The 18,609-nt window shown below is 46.6% G+C and overlaps 1 protein-coding gene across 1 annotated transcript in view; it reads left to right on the top strand.

The window, feature by feature from the left end:
* Positions 1-18,609, top strand: part of LAMP1 (lysosomal associated membrane protein 1) — a 436,503-nt gene that overhangs the window by 218,397 nt on the left and 199,497 nt on the right. The window contains exon 6 of the mRNA XM_069637150.1: positions 2,706-2,825. Within this exon, the coding sequence (XP_069493251.1) occupies positions 2,706-2,825 (120 nt within the window). The remainder of the gene's footprint in view (positions 1-2,705; positions 2,826-18,609) is intronic.

Raw genomic sequence — 18,609 nt, 5'->3', positions numbered from 1 at the left:
CTCAGTGGCCCCCTCATTGGCCACTCATAATGGGTCTTACAGATGGTAGATTGGTGAAAGGTTTATGTACCTTGGATAGTAAGTACCAAGTGGGCATAAGTATTGATCAGGAAATGTTTTTCATCGTCAGTCAGCATACCTCGCTGGTACCACTCTTGAATCAGTGTCTGAAGTTCTTGGACGGTCCGAGTCGTCGGATTATGGGTGAGCTTTTGATAGCAGCCTGGTGTTGCTAGGTGTTCTTGGGCCATGCTGATATAGTCAGATTTGTTAAGAATAACAATATTACCTCCTATTACCTCCTTTTATCAGCCTCCTTTTTATAACAAGCGTATTGTCCGCAGCAAGTTCTTGAAGTGCCAACTGTTCAGATTTGGATAGATTGGGGTTCTTGCTAGTGTAAACCCTATGTTGCCCATCCATAAATTGATGGATTTCTCTAGTAATTGCTCTGTAAAAGAACGATAGGCCACCAGCCGGTACCACCTGTGAAAGAGAAAGATACAAACTGTTTTTAAATGACCAATATAAGTATATTAAACCTTAGTTGTCAATGACAATTCTTGTATTGAATGGCATTTTTGCTAGGACAAATGTTACCTAGACACTGCACAATATTGAACGACTTTTATACGACTATTACTAGAGAATTCCAAGACTAGATTGATATTGAAGTTACGAGAATTTAGGAGACAACTGTGAAATAGTAGTGGCCTAACTGATATCACAACCAGAGTATACTTACTCGTTACTTGGATTACAAGGGCGAACTGTTGTGCGAAGTTCGTGCATAAGCACCATCAAAATCCTCAACACGGACCGTGTGAGGCAGGCTGCCCTGAATTTTGGCAGCTCGGTAACGCATTGCGGCTGAGGCTCGCCTTGTGATATGTAGGACAAGCATCCAGAGTTTTCTCTGCAGCAACAGTTCTCCAACTCGGTTGGCATTGCAGGTACACCAGGTGGAGACGCTGTCCATGTGACTAGGCTCAGGCTCTTGATCTGTTGAATCGTCCTCCCAACTGTCTTCCGAAGCCCATCGTTTCTGCATCTTTCTTTCCAGTAATTCCTCCTCGGAATACTCAGGCTCGTTTTGGTAGGGCATTATTGTTGCCATTGTGTGGTAAACAAACGAAAATAATTTATAGCGATGATACTGGTATCTGTTGCACGGGCTACAAGCAACAAAGGTAGCTGACCAGAGCACAGAAACAAGTCACAGTATACTCAAAGAAATACAGTGAGAGGAATGGAATAGAAAATCTGCTGTTTTGTGTTGTGAAACGGTTTGTTTATACTTATTGAGGAAAGAGGCGTCCTGCCATTTCCATGGCGACACGTAATTAGCGCAGAGCATGTTGACATGAGACGTGCTTTGGCGTTGTGAAATGGGCAGTACGAGTCTAGTGATGTCTGGCTCAGGGGTGGGGGGGGGGGATTTGATTTAGTTTACTGCTGCAAAGGCAGTTCACCAAGGGCGATGCAGCAACGGATAAGAATATCACAAAATGGCTGCGCCCTGCTGCCTGATTTTGCTTGTGTTCAAAAGACAAACTCCAGTAAGGTGCATAGGAAATGTTTGTACGATCGATCAACGTATGGTTCAAAACACATTGCCGAAACATAGGGACAATAATATTTCTGACCGCACCATTCCTTCAAGAACGCATCATGTTTCGCACCAAAATGTATTTCCAAATTCCATGTCAATCCAATTACCAGCATTCTTTCCGGACCCTCAAAACTGTGGAGAAAGAGCACACAATACACTTCATGATCGGGAGGCAGTCCTGTACTACCTCAACGAAACAAAACCATTCGTGGAAACTGGTCAGTTCTTTGTTTACCTAGCATCCGGTAGCAAAGGGATCCTTTTCAAAGGCTATATCTTGATGCATACAGGAGTGATATAGATATATATTCCAACGAGTTGCCATTTACACCTAAAGCACACTCCACACGTAGTACAGGAGGGGCTACATTGACCTCCGCTGCTAATGTACCTTTGGAGGGCTGCCGCATGGAGTTCAGTGCACACGTTCAGTGGTAGTGCTAAAACATTTATTTGCCTCTGTTCCTTCTATTAGTCCACCTCCTTCACCCGGTACTGCTCACTATTGTATGTAAAGCATGTGATTCGAAGCAGATCCACAATCCTCAGAAGAGATATTGCATACCTGTAATTGTCTTTCTGATGCTTGGATCTGCATAGTCCTATGCACTCACCTTTCCTCCCCTCGTTGGGAATACAAGGGACATACACGAAATGCACTTTAATTTTCCTGTACTCAAAACACACTTCATGCATCTTCCTGTCGGAAACGAAACAAAATGAGCAACTCAACGCTTAGACCATGTGTTCGTGAATATCACAGTAGGGATAGCATTGGACAATCCCGGACGTCCCTTTTTGATTTTGAAAACCAGTCCTGCAATACTCTGCACCAACCACTATATGGCGACCTATGCAAAGCATGTTCATCTGAGCAGATGGAATCATCAGACTATAACAGGCATGTAATATTTGTCATATTGTTTTTGCCTAACACAAATTACTTGTAATGAGAATCTAGAAGTATGCTGTAACCATGAACTGAAGAGTTTGTATATAAAGACATGCTATTCTTGTAATTGGCCAAAGGTTTTGTTTTTCTTGTGCAGTGCACCGTTTGATGCAAACATGTAAATATTGCTTTTCTTTGCAGACTTTGGCAGATGTATTTGATTTGGTTCCATCCGAAGTGGTTTCGCAGGGGAATTGCACGCCGTTTCCAACTATTTCCCTTATTTTGAAGCAAGCTACGCTTTCGCTGACGTTTGATCAGGTACTAATCTAATGTAGCTAACTAAAGTTAATATTTACTCAACATTTGCTCTGCATTTAACTTTTCAAACTGTTGCTTGCTGGATCCATTGATCTTTTGTTGTTAGTTTAGAATTATATTCTAAATCTGTGGCATGCTGAATAAGAGAATTTGAGCAAGTGGCACCTTTTTGGTTCTAATGCATAGGTTTTTTGATTACTGCGATTGAATTTTGACATACTTGGCATACATTTGAAACGGTTAGATGCACCTGAATGTTAACACACCATCTCCATTGTGCCATCTTGCAACACCTTTGAGGGATTGTGTGTGTGTGTGTGTGTGTGTGTGTGTGTGTGTCTCTGCTCATGAGATGATGCCCAAGGTCCTTTTATTTTTGCTCACTTTACTTTTTCATGTTACTTGGTGGTTCTTGGATGCAGTCAGCAGCACGTTTTTATCTTTACTTTTTGCAGGCGTCCTGAGTTAAGGAAAACCTACTCTTGGCTGATTTTAATTAATTAATTTTTTTTCCAATATAGTTGCTTATGCATTGAAAAAGCTTGACTTTGCTTCCCTTCATTGTTTCCTATATTTGCTGTCAGGACAGAATTCCATTTTGGGAGGTGCTGCCTTTTAGGAGCCACTACCCGCTTCCTAGTGCTGGATAGTTTACTGCTTTTTAGCAGTCCAAAAGGACAGGTTGGGGGGAATTATCATTTCGGTGCTAATTCCCTTCAGCCGTGGAGATGCCCAGCTCTTTTGCTGGACTTTAGGACTTACTTTTTAACCTTAGAGTGAGCCCTTTTTCTCACTCGTGTTTTGACCAGATTTCGATTGTGATTCCTTTCATTTTTGGAGTCTGACAAACTCCCTACGCATCTACTATTTGTGTGGTGAAGCACAGCACCTTCCTTACAGTGTCGGAGAAATTCTTTAGATTTCTCATAAGGTTTAAATACCTTTTCTTGGGTGAAATACTGTTCCCAAGAATAGTAAAGGGAAATTGACTTTACCCCATCTTATGTGGAGTGCTGGCGGGTTACTTAGTAGCCCCTTTTCCTACTTACTCATGTAACATTTTTTGTTGCCCTCAACTTTAAATGGCTGGTGGATGTTAGGCAAGATCGTATGCAGTAACACTGTGGGAGACACCAGTTTTGTCCTCTTGGTATTGAGGAAACCCACCTATGGGTATAGGTCTGTACTACACAAGTTGATAGTGTCTGAGCAGCCAGACTTATCTCAAGAGGGGTAAATGTGAGCTGTAGCATCGAAATCCACAAATGCAAGTATCCAAAAAACACTTACTCAAGATTTTCTAATAAAATAATTATTTATCAGTCAGTTTTAAATAAGCATTCTTTATAAAGGGCAATGTGCACCAATGAAAATACACTTGATAACACGTTCTCAGGAGCAAGATAAGCAGGTAGATACTTGTTACAGATGCTCATACACAATTCCTACACCCTGAGGTGACTTCAATTACTTGGACAGTATTGGCATTTATATATCACTTTTGCACTTGCATTCTGAGGTTGTGGAAAGGGAAGGCTGAGGGAAGGAAAAAGGTGAACCGGTTCTCGGAACATGTGAGCACTTTTCAATCTCCCAAAGATGTATAGATAAAATCTTTCCCATCAATATCAGTTAAAAACCAATGCATCACCTATTAGGGACAGTTGGAATCAGTCAATGGTTTAGAAGAGTCTGCAGGGAGCCAGGACAACCAAAGTCAATTTGAACAATGTCTATGGACCTGAGACACTTAGATGGCACAAAAGTCTTCCACAAAGTGAGTTTGTAGAACATCACTTTTGGGCCACAAGCTGTTAGACTTGTGAAAGGTAGAGGTGAGCTCAACTCTGCAAAAAAGCAGCTACTGCAAGTTAAGTGAGATAATGCAAGTTAGACAAGAGGAACCCTTAGCACAGTACCTTAGGTTAGAAGAAGAGGATTCAGCTTGCTTCTGTTCTGGTTGCAGTGTTGCAGATCCTGTGTTCCTGGGCCTGAGTCGTGGGGACAAGAGGGAGGACTCCTGCACTGCAGTTCGAAGGTTGTCCCCGGCTACGTGGTCTTTTCAGTTCAGCCGCACTTCGCGGTTTCAGCTACCGGTAAATGGCACCACCGCGGCTATTGGACACTGGATGGGCTTCCTTCATTCCTTGAGTCCAGCACTCTGGTGAGGTGACTCGAGCTTGGGTCGGCCTGCTTCAGGAGGGTCCTCAGGATCTTCGGTCCGGCTTAAAGATGTTGCACTCAACTATGAATTTCTCAACCCCTGGCACTCTGTTCCAGCAGCAGCAAGGAAGTACAGCAGTTGGGGAAGGTCCTCCAGCAAAGTTAGTCTTGGGGTTAGTTGGTCCCACCAACCGAAGGGAAGAAGTCGTCCTCTCCGGAGCTTATCTTGTCAATTCGGAAAAGCAGTTTCAGCGCAGCAGGGCTTCACCGGGCAGTTCAATGGTCCAGGAGGATGCAGCAAGCTTCTCTTCATAATTCATTAGTTGGATGGCTGTCCAGTGGTCGACTGTCTTCAGTTCAAGAAGAGTTGCCTTTTATGCAGGTTTCTCATACGCAGCCTAGCTGACGCTCACACAGCAGGGTGGCTGTCCTGAGCCAGCCAATTGGCACTGTATGCGTTCAGGTAACCAAGGAGAATAAGGACAGGGAGCTTCGACACCTCACTCACTTCCTGCCCTGCCACACACTGGAGCCAGAGGTGGGTTTCAGTACTGAAGCCCGCCAAAGGCAAAATGAACTAAAGGGTTAAACCTGGTTGGCAAGCCGAGTAAAACCCAAGAAAGACCTCACTAACAAGAAATGGCGAAAAAAGAACGGGTCAATTTTGACAGAATGGTCCCCCATGGGTGCTATACTGCAACTGAGGATTCAACCTGCGGTAGAAAAACACAATGGTAGGAAAATTAAATCACTGCCACCAGAGCTAGAGTCTCCTCACCAGCGTGCAGGACTCAAGGAGTGAAGGAAGCCCAACCAGTGTCCAAGATCTGCAGTGGTGTTTACAGAGCGCTGAAACCGCGGTGCCGCTGATCCGAATAGAGCCCATAGCTGCTGCTGACCTTCGAATTGCTGTGCAGGAGTCCTCCAGACACCCTCCCACTTGTCCACACGACTGAGGCCCAGGAACACAGGATTTGTATTACTGCAACCAGATAGAAGCCAGCTGGATCCTCTTTCTAACCAAAGGTACTGTTCTGACTTGGGGGACGGGGGGGGGGGCACTTAACTCTTTGTCTGTAGCTTGCTTTTCTCAGTTGAGACTTGCGGTAGCTGCTTTTCTAGAGTTCATTTCAGCGCTTAAAGTAACAGCTGTAGGTGGCCCTACAGTGTTTTACAACACTAGACTTGCTATTTAAGAAGTGCCTCAGCTCCATAGACTTTGCTCCAATTGACTTTGGCTGCCCTAGCTCCCTGCAGACGCTTCTAGTCCATTGACTTTGATTCTTACTGTCCCTCATAGGTGATAATTTGGTTTTTGACTAATATTGCATGGGAAAGTTTTTTTTTTTTTAAATCTAGACTTCATTGGCAGATTTAACAGTCCTCTCATGCTCTGAGAACCTATAAACTTTCATTTCCACAACCTCAGAATTTTACAAAGTATGATATGATTGGTAAGTGTTATTTAAATGCCAATGCTGTCCTCGTTCGTGAAGTCCCCTCAGGGTGTAGGACGTGTGTATGAAGCATATCTAAAGAGTATCTACTTGCTTTGTGTAGATTCTGAGAGTATTTTGAAGTGTATTTGTTTGCTACATATATTGCCCTTTTTTAAAGAATGCTTATATAAAAACTGTTAAACTACAAACCTTGTATTCGTGCTACAGCTCACATTTACCCCTCTCGAGGTAAACCTGGCTGCTCAGCCACCCTATCAATGTGTGTAGTACAAACCTATACCAAAAGGTGGGTTACCTAATACCAACAGAACAAGGGTTGTGTAGTCTGCCACAGGGTTACTACATCAATTATTGCCTGTGTCCCCTGCCACTGCAACCCTTTTAGTATATACTCCAAATGGTACTTGGAACATGGATGCTTTTTAAAACAAATCTTGCCCTAGTGATAGGATCGCATTACATTTTGTTTTAGGGAGGAGTCTGGACAGCTGTAATTTTAGGTTTTCCTTCAACAGAGCTGCATGCCGAACTGAATTAGTCATCCAGAGTAGCTTTTTGCTAGCCATTGGGCTACTAATTACATTTTTCAAGTCCTGCTCGCTGCCATTTTGTCTTTGGTGTTCCTTCATTTGGAGAAACCATGAGACTGGCCAAAATAGCTGCTTTGCACAAATAGGCTCACTTTAACCCTTTAAGTGCCAAGGGCGAGTTAACTCGTCCTTGACGGTGCACACGCAGTGCCAAGGACGAGATAGCTCGTCCTTTTCGGCACCTTGTTTTGAGCGATCCCTGCAAAGCAGGGATCGCTCAAAACTAATCAAACCCCGGGCTTTGTGAGGGGGAGGTCCCCCGTTACTGCCAGGGGGCTGGATTACCTTGAGTTTCACGTCGGCGTGAAACAAAGTAAATTCCCTGCAGCAGCCATTTTCGGCTGCTGCGGGGAAGAAAGAAGGTAAGAGACCTTCTTTGTCCACCTCGAGCTCCGGCTGTATTTCAAGCCGGAGATCGAGGTGGGTATCGTTGGAAAGGGGAGATTCTCCCCTTTACAACGATACCCATTGTGTGGCATTGCTGCCCGTGGATCGGGCGCAGGGCGTGCGATCCGCGTGCAGCAATGCCACCGGATCAATACAGATCCGTTTGTGATGCAGGGGGAGGGGGGGGCTGCTTACTAGGTAAGCGGCCCCCTTCTCAACCCCCCCCCCCCCGTGGCCCCAAGGCATGGGGCCACAGCGGCAGAGACCCCTGGGGGCAGATGATCACTTCAGAGCGCTCAATCCGTGACCAGCAACCCACTAGACCACCATGGATCCGTTTGTGAGGTGGGGGGGAGGGGGCTGCTTCAAGTAAGCAGCCCTCTCCCCCCTCCCGGCCCCCAAAGCATGGGGGCACATGCATGTGAACCCTGGGGCAGATGGCTTCCCATCTGTCCCAGGGGAATGGTAAAAAAAGTGAAATGATGGGAAATGGGGGTGGGGGTAAGCGGTGGGGTTGGGGGGGGCCACTAGCCACCATGGATTTTTTTACTGAATGGAAGGGGGGGGGGGATGCCCCCCAACCGAAGTAGAAAGGGGGCACCCCTTGTAACCCTCACTCGGTGCAGATATCTGCTCCTAGGAAGGGGCATCTGACCCCAGGGAGGGATGCATGAGGTGGGCCCCCCATCTGCCCCCAGGGAGGGTTGCATGAGGTGGGGCCCTCCATTTGGGGGTGAGGGCCACCCCCGTTGCAGTACATCATTCGCCGCCAATTTAGGGTGCCCCTCAGCCCCCCTTAAAAGCAGCACCTGTGGGAACGCGGGATGGTAGGCCATGTGCTGTTGGCGGTGTGTTTCGGTGAGTGGCCAGAGGGAAATGTCTGAGGATTGTCTGCATTTCCAGCCAATTTCAGACACATTTCCCTGTGTCCACTCACCGAAACATGTCGCCACCAACAGATGTCATACCTTCTCGCGTTCCCACAGGTGTCCCGACAAACAACGTACCTCACATGTGTGGGTGCACCTACCGGGGGCGCAAAAGGAAAAGGGTAACCCGCTGGTAACCCCAAGCCTTTCGCCACAGCACAATTTGTTCATGTGGGCACCCTACAGATTTGGGCCTAGGGTGTCGAAGCCAGCAAGGAAAACAGGGAACCCCATGCATTTCCCAAAAGAAGACACCCGTGGGAATGCGCAGAGGTCTGACTTGCACGAAGCGGCCCAGAATTTATTACCCAGAACCCCAGACAAAGTGAACATTGTGTTTTTTTTCCCCTACCAAATATCGCACTTTGTCGGGGATTGTGGCTAATAAAAACTGGGGCAATTTGCACAAGGCAGACCTCTGTGGATTCCCCACAGGTGTCCTCTTTTGGAAAATGCATGGGGTTCCCTGTTTTCCCCAGTGGCTTCGACACCCTAGGCCCAAATCTGTAGGTTGCCCACATGAACAAAATGGGCAGTGGTGAAAGGCTTGCGGTTACCAGTCGGTTACCCTTTTCCTTTTGCGCCCCCGGTAGGTGCACCCACACATGAGGTACCGTTTTCATCAGGACACCTGTGGGAACGCGGGACGGTAGGCCATGTGGTGTTGGGGGCGTGTTTCGAGGGGTGCGCCGAGCGAAATGTGCGGGGGGGGAAAGCGTTTTTTCCCCACATTTCGGACTTTGTGGGGCTGTCTGGGTAATAAATTCTGTGGCGATGTGCATAAAATCATACCTCTGGGGATTCCCACGGGTGTCCTCTTTTCGGAAATGCATGGGGTTCCCTGTTTTCCTTGGTGGCTTGGACACCCGAGGCCCATATCTGTATGTTGTGCCTGTCGGCAGAATGTCTGAGATTCCGCTCTGAAAACAGACTTGGGGTTACTTGTGTTTTAGGCTTTCCCCTTGGGAACCAGGTAGGTGCACCCACACATGTGAGGTACCATTTTCATCGGGACACCTGTGGGAACGCGGGACGGTAGGCCATGTGTTGTGTTGTGTTTGTGTGGTTTTCATAATGTTTTGACCCATTTGCTGGTGCCCTTTGTCTCACAACCCTTTCATTTCCCAAATGTGACGTACATTTAGTCGCTGCTTTAGCCACCATACACTTGTAACCTGCACAAGTCACCTACCCTTGAAAAGGTCTGCCTGTGCTCTTTCAAAAAATGTATGCTTACCGTTCCTCACCACATTGGTTTTCCCGATTTACACATGCTAAGTGCGTCTGGTCAGGCCGTGAGCGTAAAACTCCTGTGTACCATGGCTCAGTGTTTGGCTTGTGGTATTGCTTGTTTTGTGAAACACTACAAAAAATGTGTGCTCTCCTAACTGCAAGAGTCGGGAATGTAGCGGATCATTGCTTTTCTCAAAATTCATAGAAGCCATTGCCGTACCAAGCCAACCATGTCCAACACATCTTTTTTTTCGGTCATTTTCCAGCTTTTCCCCCAATCGATGGCAGTTCCCCTACCTAGTTGTTGCCTGACCTACGCAAATCACCCCTGCCTAAACTTGGAATTTTGTCTACTTTTCAGAAATATATGCCTTTCTGTCCTCCAATTCTGCTTTCTTGCCCTTTTCTTCCATTCAGTCAATGCATGTCCAATTGGCAAAAATGGCCAAAATCGCCTACCTCTCACAAAACGGTTGATCACCATATCAAAATAATTTTTTTCCATTTCCACTCAACCTGTTCTTGAAAGCCAGGAAATTGGGGAACTCAGCACAGCAAACCATTTGTTCCTAGCTCTTAAAACCACAGGCTTCTTTGTACATCATTTTATTGGCATTTTTTTAAAAAACCCAAAATTTTCGCCTTTTTTGCTTATTTTCTCTCACCCCCCCTACAGCAACCTGGGATTCCTGGGTGGCGTTACGACCCCCTACATGTGGGGGAAAAAAGGAGCCAAATTTGGCCGAGATATCTCATGTAACAAAGTTAAAAGCCATTGAATGGCCACATACCGAAATCACCAAAAAAGGCCCTGGCACTGGGGAGAAATACCCATGGCACTTAAAGGGTTAAGCCCAGCATGCAAAGTGGTTTTGGCTGGTTTAGATCCCTCCCTGCCCTCAAGCATGGCCACTACACATCCTATGGGGGTGGTCTTGTGTGTTTGGTAGGTTTTGGGGCCAGCCCGATAGGCTGGCTGACCCAAAAGTTTCAAACCACTTTGTGATTGGTGGGCTGACTTACCCCCAGCCCATCTTAATGCAATGTCTAGGACAACCTGTTCCTCCCCTCAATTCCGCTCTGTTTATCGTGAGTGTAGCAGGTCTACTTTAATGATGGGGGGGGTGGGGGGAGAAATATGTGCCATCTTGTAAACCTCTATGTATTGTAGGAACCAGATCTGGCCATTCTGGCTGGACCCGGTTTCCTAGATTAAGATTAAGATTATTGGTTGTTGGAAGTCCTTCCTGCTCTGTACTATCCCTTCCATTGCCCCACCCCTCCCCCCTTTGTTGGCTGTCGGGCTACCTGTCCTGGGAGTCCTCTGGGACGGTTTACTGACTGGGGTCTCTTGCATTGGGGTTGGAAGCTAGCTGATAAGTGGGGTCCCAATACCCTTCCAAGCAAAGGCTGTCGGAGCAGTCCTAGGCCTCTTTCCCCGCCCCTTCCACACAACCCAAGCCTTACAGCGACTATCATGGAAACCCTTAGATGTGTCCTGCATGCTGCAGCACGACCCATCGAAGAACTCTGCAAATTCACCCATCGGCCCAAACCCCCTTGAACTACACTGGCTGTGACTGATGCAGGAGTATTTTAAGAAGATGTTGCCCTAACGTCCCCAAGCTACCTCACTGCTAAACTCAACATCCCTGAGGCCTACAGTCCACTAGAAGTATGGACATGTGCAGACTTTAACTCCACCACAGACGGGCCTTTTTTCGGTCTATGCCCCAAGACTCTGGACTGCCTCCCAGTGAACATAAAACTTTCCCCCCCTGCCTCCCATTTCAGGAAGGAGCTAAGGAATTGCTTCTTACCAACGCCTAGCCCCACACACCATCCGCATCCCCCCCCCCAACCCACCCCCCCCCCCCCCCCCCCCCCCCTCACCCCCTGAGCTGAGACTGGAACTAAAACCTCAGGCACCCATGGGCAAGCAGTGGAGGAAACAGTGGGAGCAGATCACCCAAAGACTAGCATGTAAGCATGTGCCCTTGATTTTAAATGTATAGGTCTTAAAATTCCTCTCCGGTCAATGTGAAATACTTGGTTACATTGTTTCGGGAGGGTTTTGTTCTGCAAACTGTCCTGAGTCTCCCAGCACTACTATTGGTGTTGTGGGAACACTGAACCAGTCTTACCAGGTTTCATTGTGGGGAGACCACTCTTTTGTTTAGACTAGATTTCCTATGGCAGCCCCACCCCCCCAATACTACACATAGTATGCTTTTTCAAGGATGTTTTGGTTTCGCTGGTATGCCCCTAGACCCACCAGTGCAGGATTGGCCTCTCCCTTTTTGACTTGTTTTACTGTAAGCTTGTAAATCTTACAATGAGTGATGTAAGGATGTTTTGTGTCCCATTCTTCATTAATGATATCATTTTAGGTGCATTGTTGCTCTTGGGGATAATTCTCATTTCTGTGCCAATTCTCTTCAACCTTGGAGGACCCCAGTTCTTTTGCTGGACTTGGGACTTCTCGGAGTCTGAAACTCCATGGGCATCTCCTTTTTGTATGGTGACCCCTTCAGTGCAGAGTCGCAAAGAAATCCCTTTAGATTTCTCACAAGGTTTGAATACCTTTTCTTGAGTTAACTACAGTTCCCAAGAATAGTAAGTGAAATTGTCTTTCTTTTTCTCTTTGTAGGTCCAGCATACACCATCGTACGTGGAGTGCTGGAGGGGGTGGGGGGGTTTGCCTAGTGGCCTCATATCCTACATTCTCGTATAACATTTTTATGTTGCCCTCACTACGTTAAATCACTGGTGGCAGTGGTTTTATTTTGCTGCAGTACAGCACCCATGGGTGACCATTTTGTCAAACTGGCCCATCTTTTTTCACTGTTTTCGATTTGTGAGGCCTTTCTTGGGTTTCACTCTGTGCATTGAGACAGATTCAAACCCCTGTTCTTGCCTTTGGCAGGCTTCAGTGCTGAAGCCCGCCCCTGGCTCCAGTGTCTGAAAGGACAGGATGTGAGGGAGGGTCCCGAAACTCCCCTGTTTGTCTCTAGGAATACCTGAATGCAAACCGTCCCGATTGGCAGTCCTTTCAGGACAGCCGCCCTACTGTTTGACAGCCTACACTGAGCATGAATGTGAGATACCTGCTCAAAAGGCAAGCATTTTGGGAATAGAGGCAGTCGCCCACTGGGAGAAGCAACCGACTAAAACCATCAACGAAGCTTGCTGCTTCCTCCTGGACCTGTGAATTGCACAGTGAAGCCCTGCTGCTGTGCTGAAACTACTTTTTCATTTCAGGACCACCTAACCCAGAGACCAACTTCACCGGACCATCTTCCCCAAATGGCTGTACCTCTTTGTTGCTGTAAGAACCGAATGCCAGGAGTCAAGTAATCCGTAGTATAGTGAAATGTCTGAGGCAGTAACAAATTGGGCTGGAAGCTCCAGGAGTCTCCTAAGAACCCACCGGAAGCAGGCCGACCAGATCAGAATCCCCTCACCAGAGTGCAGGACCCATGGAGTGAAGGAAGCCCAACCAGTATCCGAGATCTGCAATGGTGCTGTCTAAGTGCTGAAACCGTGTGTTGAGACAGATTTCCATTTATGGGTAATTTTCCATCTGTTGTGTAACCCCCCCCAACTTTTTGCTGTCTGATCATCCTAGCCTGACTTTTGCCAGTGGAGCCCAGTCTTTTTCTGTACTCCACTGGGCTTTCATTCTGTTATGGGGAAACTGACATGCCCGACTGTCAGTACTGGGAGACTTTGTTTGCCCTTAGTCTTTCACTTTGTTGCTATTACTTAGTACCATTTTATCCATGTACAAAGTACCTTACAATAGAGTGCGCTGGGGGTCCCTTTTTCATTTATAAGGCCCTAGACACCCTTGCAGGATTTTTTGTGAATGTAGAAGTGTGTCCTGGACAGAGCTGGTGGCAGCTGTTACTTTTGTGTGCAAATTTTTTTTTTTCCTTTTTTTTTCTTCTATGGTCCTAACCAGGTCTACTGCGTTTGGCCCAGGACAGTGGCCAGTGCCTAAAATGGCCATGCCACGAAGTCCTTTGTTCTGTCCTTTGCCCATCTTGTCCCTTTGCCTTCCCCAGGTTGAGCAGACCCGTGAAATTCCTGATGTGGTCATGTAGACCCCTGCGCAAACCGAAGCTTTTGCAGGCTTCTGCATGCCTTTTGTGTGTGCGCCTCCAGGATGTGGGCTGGAAGGTTTGGCACCCTGAGCCTGCCGATTTTCCCTTCGGACCCCTGTTTCTGATCGAACCTAGAAGGCCTGCAAGGGCACTTCAACCCATTGGAATAGTTGGACCAACTATTCTCGGCACCACCCGCTTAGCCTGCAAACGAACATGTTCGGAAGTGTTCCTGGACCACCCAGTGAAAGGACTAACTTATACGGTACCTTTGCCCTGCAACCTCTGGCGCCGTCTCGACTTGAGCCTTTGGCGACTTAAGCTCTGGGGATAAGGCACACTTCTGCCCAGTTTCGTACACATAGCATTCCTAGGTCTGGAATTAGAGTACACCTGAACCCAAGCACACGGTCAGTCGCCCAGCTGTGGTGACGAATTTCATGGGTGCCTTGCTGCTCTGTCCCCCTGTGCCCTCAGACTTGCTGCAGTGGAACTGGCCTGATCCCTTCACCAGGAGTGGAGAAATCGCCCTTGTCCCACCACAGAATCGTTTCCGGAACGCAGCCCCTGAAAACCGTAGATCCGCACAACTGCAAGATTTGAACCTGCGACCGAAGTGGACTTGAATGCCGAAGTTTGGTCCACAGTGTGCTGATGGTCGGTAAGTACTTGCAATGCTTACAGTTGGCCCCTGGTGAATCCATAGACTTTTATGCACAAGTGTCCCTTGAGGGCCACTCTTTATCGAAGTAGCCTGTGCTACCGAGCAATTCACAATTCCTGGATCCTGTCTGCCCTCTTGGGGAGACCCTCCTTGAATAGTGGGAATTTATTCTCCACTGCCTCACAGACCTTCCTGAGTCGCTACAGCCCCTTGAAGAGACCCTGCTTTGAACTTATCCGCACCATTGTGTGCGCAGCGGCAAATGTACTAATGAGCTCCAGGCTACACGTCTTGGGGACTGGACTGCCTAAAAGATATTCACACTGACCCCCCCTCCTCCTTTCTTCGCAGGTTGTGGATTTGTACTGTGTAATATCCCAGTAGGCCATTGGTGACTGTATATATGTTTCATAGTTGGTGTTGTGTTGGTTTCGTTGATACTGTTGAAGGTTTACTTTGTGTTTGATTTAATAGTCCTTTCATTCAAAAGGCCTTTAAGAGTAAATGTATCTTTATATATATCTGGTAGAGTAATGTAATGTCGTTTACTTTGTGCTCATTGTGGGCTTTCGATCAACCTCCTCCCTCCTGAGACCTAGTTTTTACCGCCACCAATGCTCCCTTGATTGGTCTGGCTTCTCCAGGAGGTTATCCTATTCCACGAAACTAGGCTGGCCTTCTGAACCTCTGCCCACCAGGTCAGAGTTCAGAAATCCATTTTAACACCGTGAAGTGCTGCTGAACCGAAAAGAGCCTGTAGCTGCCAACTACCTCCCAAGTGCTGCCACAGGAGCCCTCCAGCAGTACTCCCTCTTGTCCCCACAACTGAGGTTCAGGAACCAGGTTCTGAACCACTGTAGCAAGACAGAATCCTGCTGGACCACTTCTTCAAACCAGAGATAATGTGGGGTACATACCTTATTGCCTTTTAGCTGTGCTTTCCTCAGTTGGGAATTGCATTGGCTTACCTTTTTATAGTTGAGTCCAACTCATTTTCTCACAGCTTGTGACCCTTCAAGTGTTTTCTACAAACTCTCTAACCTTGCAAGACTTTAAAAAAAAAAAAAAAATGTATATAGATCTAAGGGCCTCGGCTCCATAGACTTTTCCAATTGACTTTGGCTGTACTGGCTCCCTGAAGACTCTTCTCGTCCATATACTTTGTTATTGTTTGTCCCTAATAGGTTGTAGCTTGTTGTAGATGTACTACTGGGAAAGGCTTGTCTAGATTTCATTGGAAACTTTAGTTGTCTTCACATTTACTGAGAATCAGTTTTTTCCTTCCATAAAACCTTCCTTTCCGCAACTTCAGAATCTGCAAAGTATACCTAGTGTGATATATAAATGCCATTACTGTCCTTGTGAGTGAAGTCACCCCAGGGTGTAGGAATTGTGTAAGAAGCATATCCAAAGATTATCTATTAATACTTAATTATCTATTAAGTATATTTACATTGTTACATGACTTGTCTTTTTAAAGAAAGCTTATTTAAAAAATGATGTTAAATAAATTATATATAACTGAAACCTTGAGTGGAAGTGTTACTTGGTCACTTGCATTTACGAATTTCATTTTTTACAGCTCTATACATCACATTTACTCCTCCTGAGAGGCCTGGCTGCTCAGTCACACTACCAACTTGTGTAGTACAGACCTATACCAAAAGGTGGGTTACCTAATATCAAGCAGATTAGTGTTGTGCAGTCTTGCAGTGTGACTGCATCAATTCTAACCGAACAGTCGCAAGCAGCTTTCACATCCACGATAAACGGGCCATGGAGTATATGGTCCCCTTTTGTCAATTATGTCCTGTTCAAGGTGGCCAGTCCTTTGTTGGTTGCCCTACCTTTCCAGGTGGGGGAAATCATTGGAAAAGATTTTGCTGCTTTTCCCCGCATAGTCTTCTATGGTACATGCATAGTTTTACATTGTTTTGAACCCTGTCCTAACTTTTTGGACGTAAACAAAGCCTTTATGCTTTACTTTCCTTGCCCGTTGGCTTTAGGGACGGAGTTTCCCCAATATGAATGAGCAATCAGTACTAGGAGACTGCCCTTGTGAATTTATTGTATTTTGACAATTGCAGATGCAGACATCACCTTGCAGTGAAGTGTGGTTAGGATACTTTGTATCATTAACATTTTCTGTAATGGCTTTTTGGTTACTCTTACAATGTGCCTAGGGCGAAATGGTAGCGACTGTTATTTTTCTACGGTGTGATGGTAATTGTACTTGTGCAATTTTGCTTTTACCGCAAATGGCTAAGGGTGGCCAGTACCCAACGTTGGCTGTGCTATTAGGTTTTCCCTCCCTAGTGGGTGGGCTTGTGCCAGCTGCCAGCCTGAATCTTAGATAATAGGAAATCTCCTGCAGCCATTCAACATATCTTGATCTCAGATTGGCTCCAATGATGAAGAGCAGCTAGTTGACTACCCCTTCAGCTGACCAACAGCCACTCCAGTGAAGCCCTGTTCCTCTGCCTGATCGCAAGCAGACCCTTGTTGCTTTGTCCCCTGGACCAGTCAAACTGTCTCGACCCTCCTGCTTGAGAATCCATGCATTCTAGTGTCCCTGAAACAACCGTTCCACTGGATGCACCAGCTATCTCCAGGGCGACCTTGCTCCATCCATCGAAGTTCCAAGTGCATCCACTGAGCTTGGTCTATACTCAACTTGTGTAATAAGACAGCCTTTTTGCATCAACTGAAACTGTGCTGGGCTTGCTTCTTTGTCCTTTGAAGATCGCCTATTGCTGACTCCCCTTGCAATCCATCAACTTCGTATAACGGAGATGTTCTGACTGGCTGCTTGGCAGAAGTCTTAAACATTGCCTTGCTTGTGTGTTCTGCTGGATCCAATTCTGAAGTAGAGGCCAACCAAAACGAAATCCCATTGCACCTACGACCCCTGGATCTTCCTCAACAGGACCAAGCACAGAAGGGATCTATGATAACTCCACATTTTTACTGCGCATTATCCCATACCCTCCCCTTTTATTAACTTAACCCATATATGCATCGGTTCCATGTGTTAAAATCGCGGTAAAAATTGCTGTGGTTACAAGATATCACGCCAAAAATGCTGTGGTTTTTCCGCCGCAATCCATGTAAAGGATGCGGGGGACACCCCCGCACCCATTATACTGTTTTAGGGGAGCGGGGGGACACCCCTACTCTCTTTAAATGGTATAATGGGGCACACCTTTACTGGGTCAAACCACAGCATTTTTGCTGCAATTATATCACTGCATACCATATATCTGAGGCTTGTGAAATCTGCTTAGATCACATGCTATTCATAGGCCAACATCTAGTGGAAGCTGTGTAGAATACAGTTGTTTTCGAAACTCGTTAAGGGACTTCGACCGGGCGTGCCAGTAATGCTATCCCATGTGACGTCTACTGTACCCATGGTGCTTCACTCGTCGAGGTCCCTCCGATTGTTTTTTCCCACCATCGTGGTCAGACGCTGAAGTTCCTTCTGGCAGATCGCCGTTTTATTAACCATAATTGGAGCTAGTTAATCTTACTGTCCTTTCTTAGCCGTTCCCCTTCAATACCCTCGTTGACGGCTTCGAGGTCTACCTTCGACTTCAGAACTCGCCTTGACAAAGTTCCAGGCGGCCTCGAAGGCCGATCCGGGCCTCAGCCCTCATAGTAGGGTGGGTGGTTTACATTTCTTCCCTAAGAGAATGCATATTTCCCCTTCATCCCACTTACTTGCCAAGCTGCCTTTCCCAAACAAAATGGAAAATGCACCATTTTAAAATTTTGTCCTTCTTGCAATCGAATAATTTCCCGGGAAGGACTTGCACCGGGTGTGCAACCTTTGTCTTCCAATGGACCATAATGAGGGCCACTGCAAATCCTGCAAGCTCTTCAAGGACAGAAAAACAAAGCGCTGGGCGCACCACGCAGGCCGAGGCCGCCATGGCTTTTAAGGGTGCCTCTAGTGACCAGTGACTGCAGCATCGGTGTCTTTAGTGATCGCGTACCGGATCCGTCGGTGTTGGGGAGAATTCTGTTTAGGCTGAATTTCCTAATCTAGTGAGTCCCCCAGCAGCTTTGCTGGATTTCTGGAGTGTTTTTTTTTTTTCTCCTGCCAAGAGTGACTCTTTTTCTCCGACTCTTGGACATGATTTATGGTGTTCCTTTGATTGTTAATGTGTTTTATGGGCTATGGGGTCCTTTACTCCATAGGGTCTCGTGTGTTTTTACTATCTGTTACACAGCACCCTTCGTGCAGTGACAC

This window comes from Ambystoma mexicanum, chromosome 7p (genome assembly GCF_040938575.1).
Source record: "Ambystoma mexicanum isolate Mex_15411 chromosome 7p, UKY_AmexF1_1, whole genome shotgun sequence".
Classification (NCBI taxonomy): Eukaryota; Metazoa; Chordata; class Amphibia; order Caudata; family Ambystomatidae; genus Ambystoma; species Ambystoma mexicanum.
Note: the sequence above shows the minus strand (reverse complement) of the source record. Positions and strands in the feature narration are given on the sequence as shown.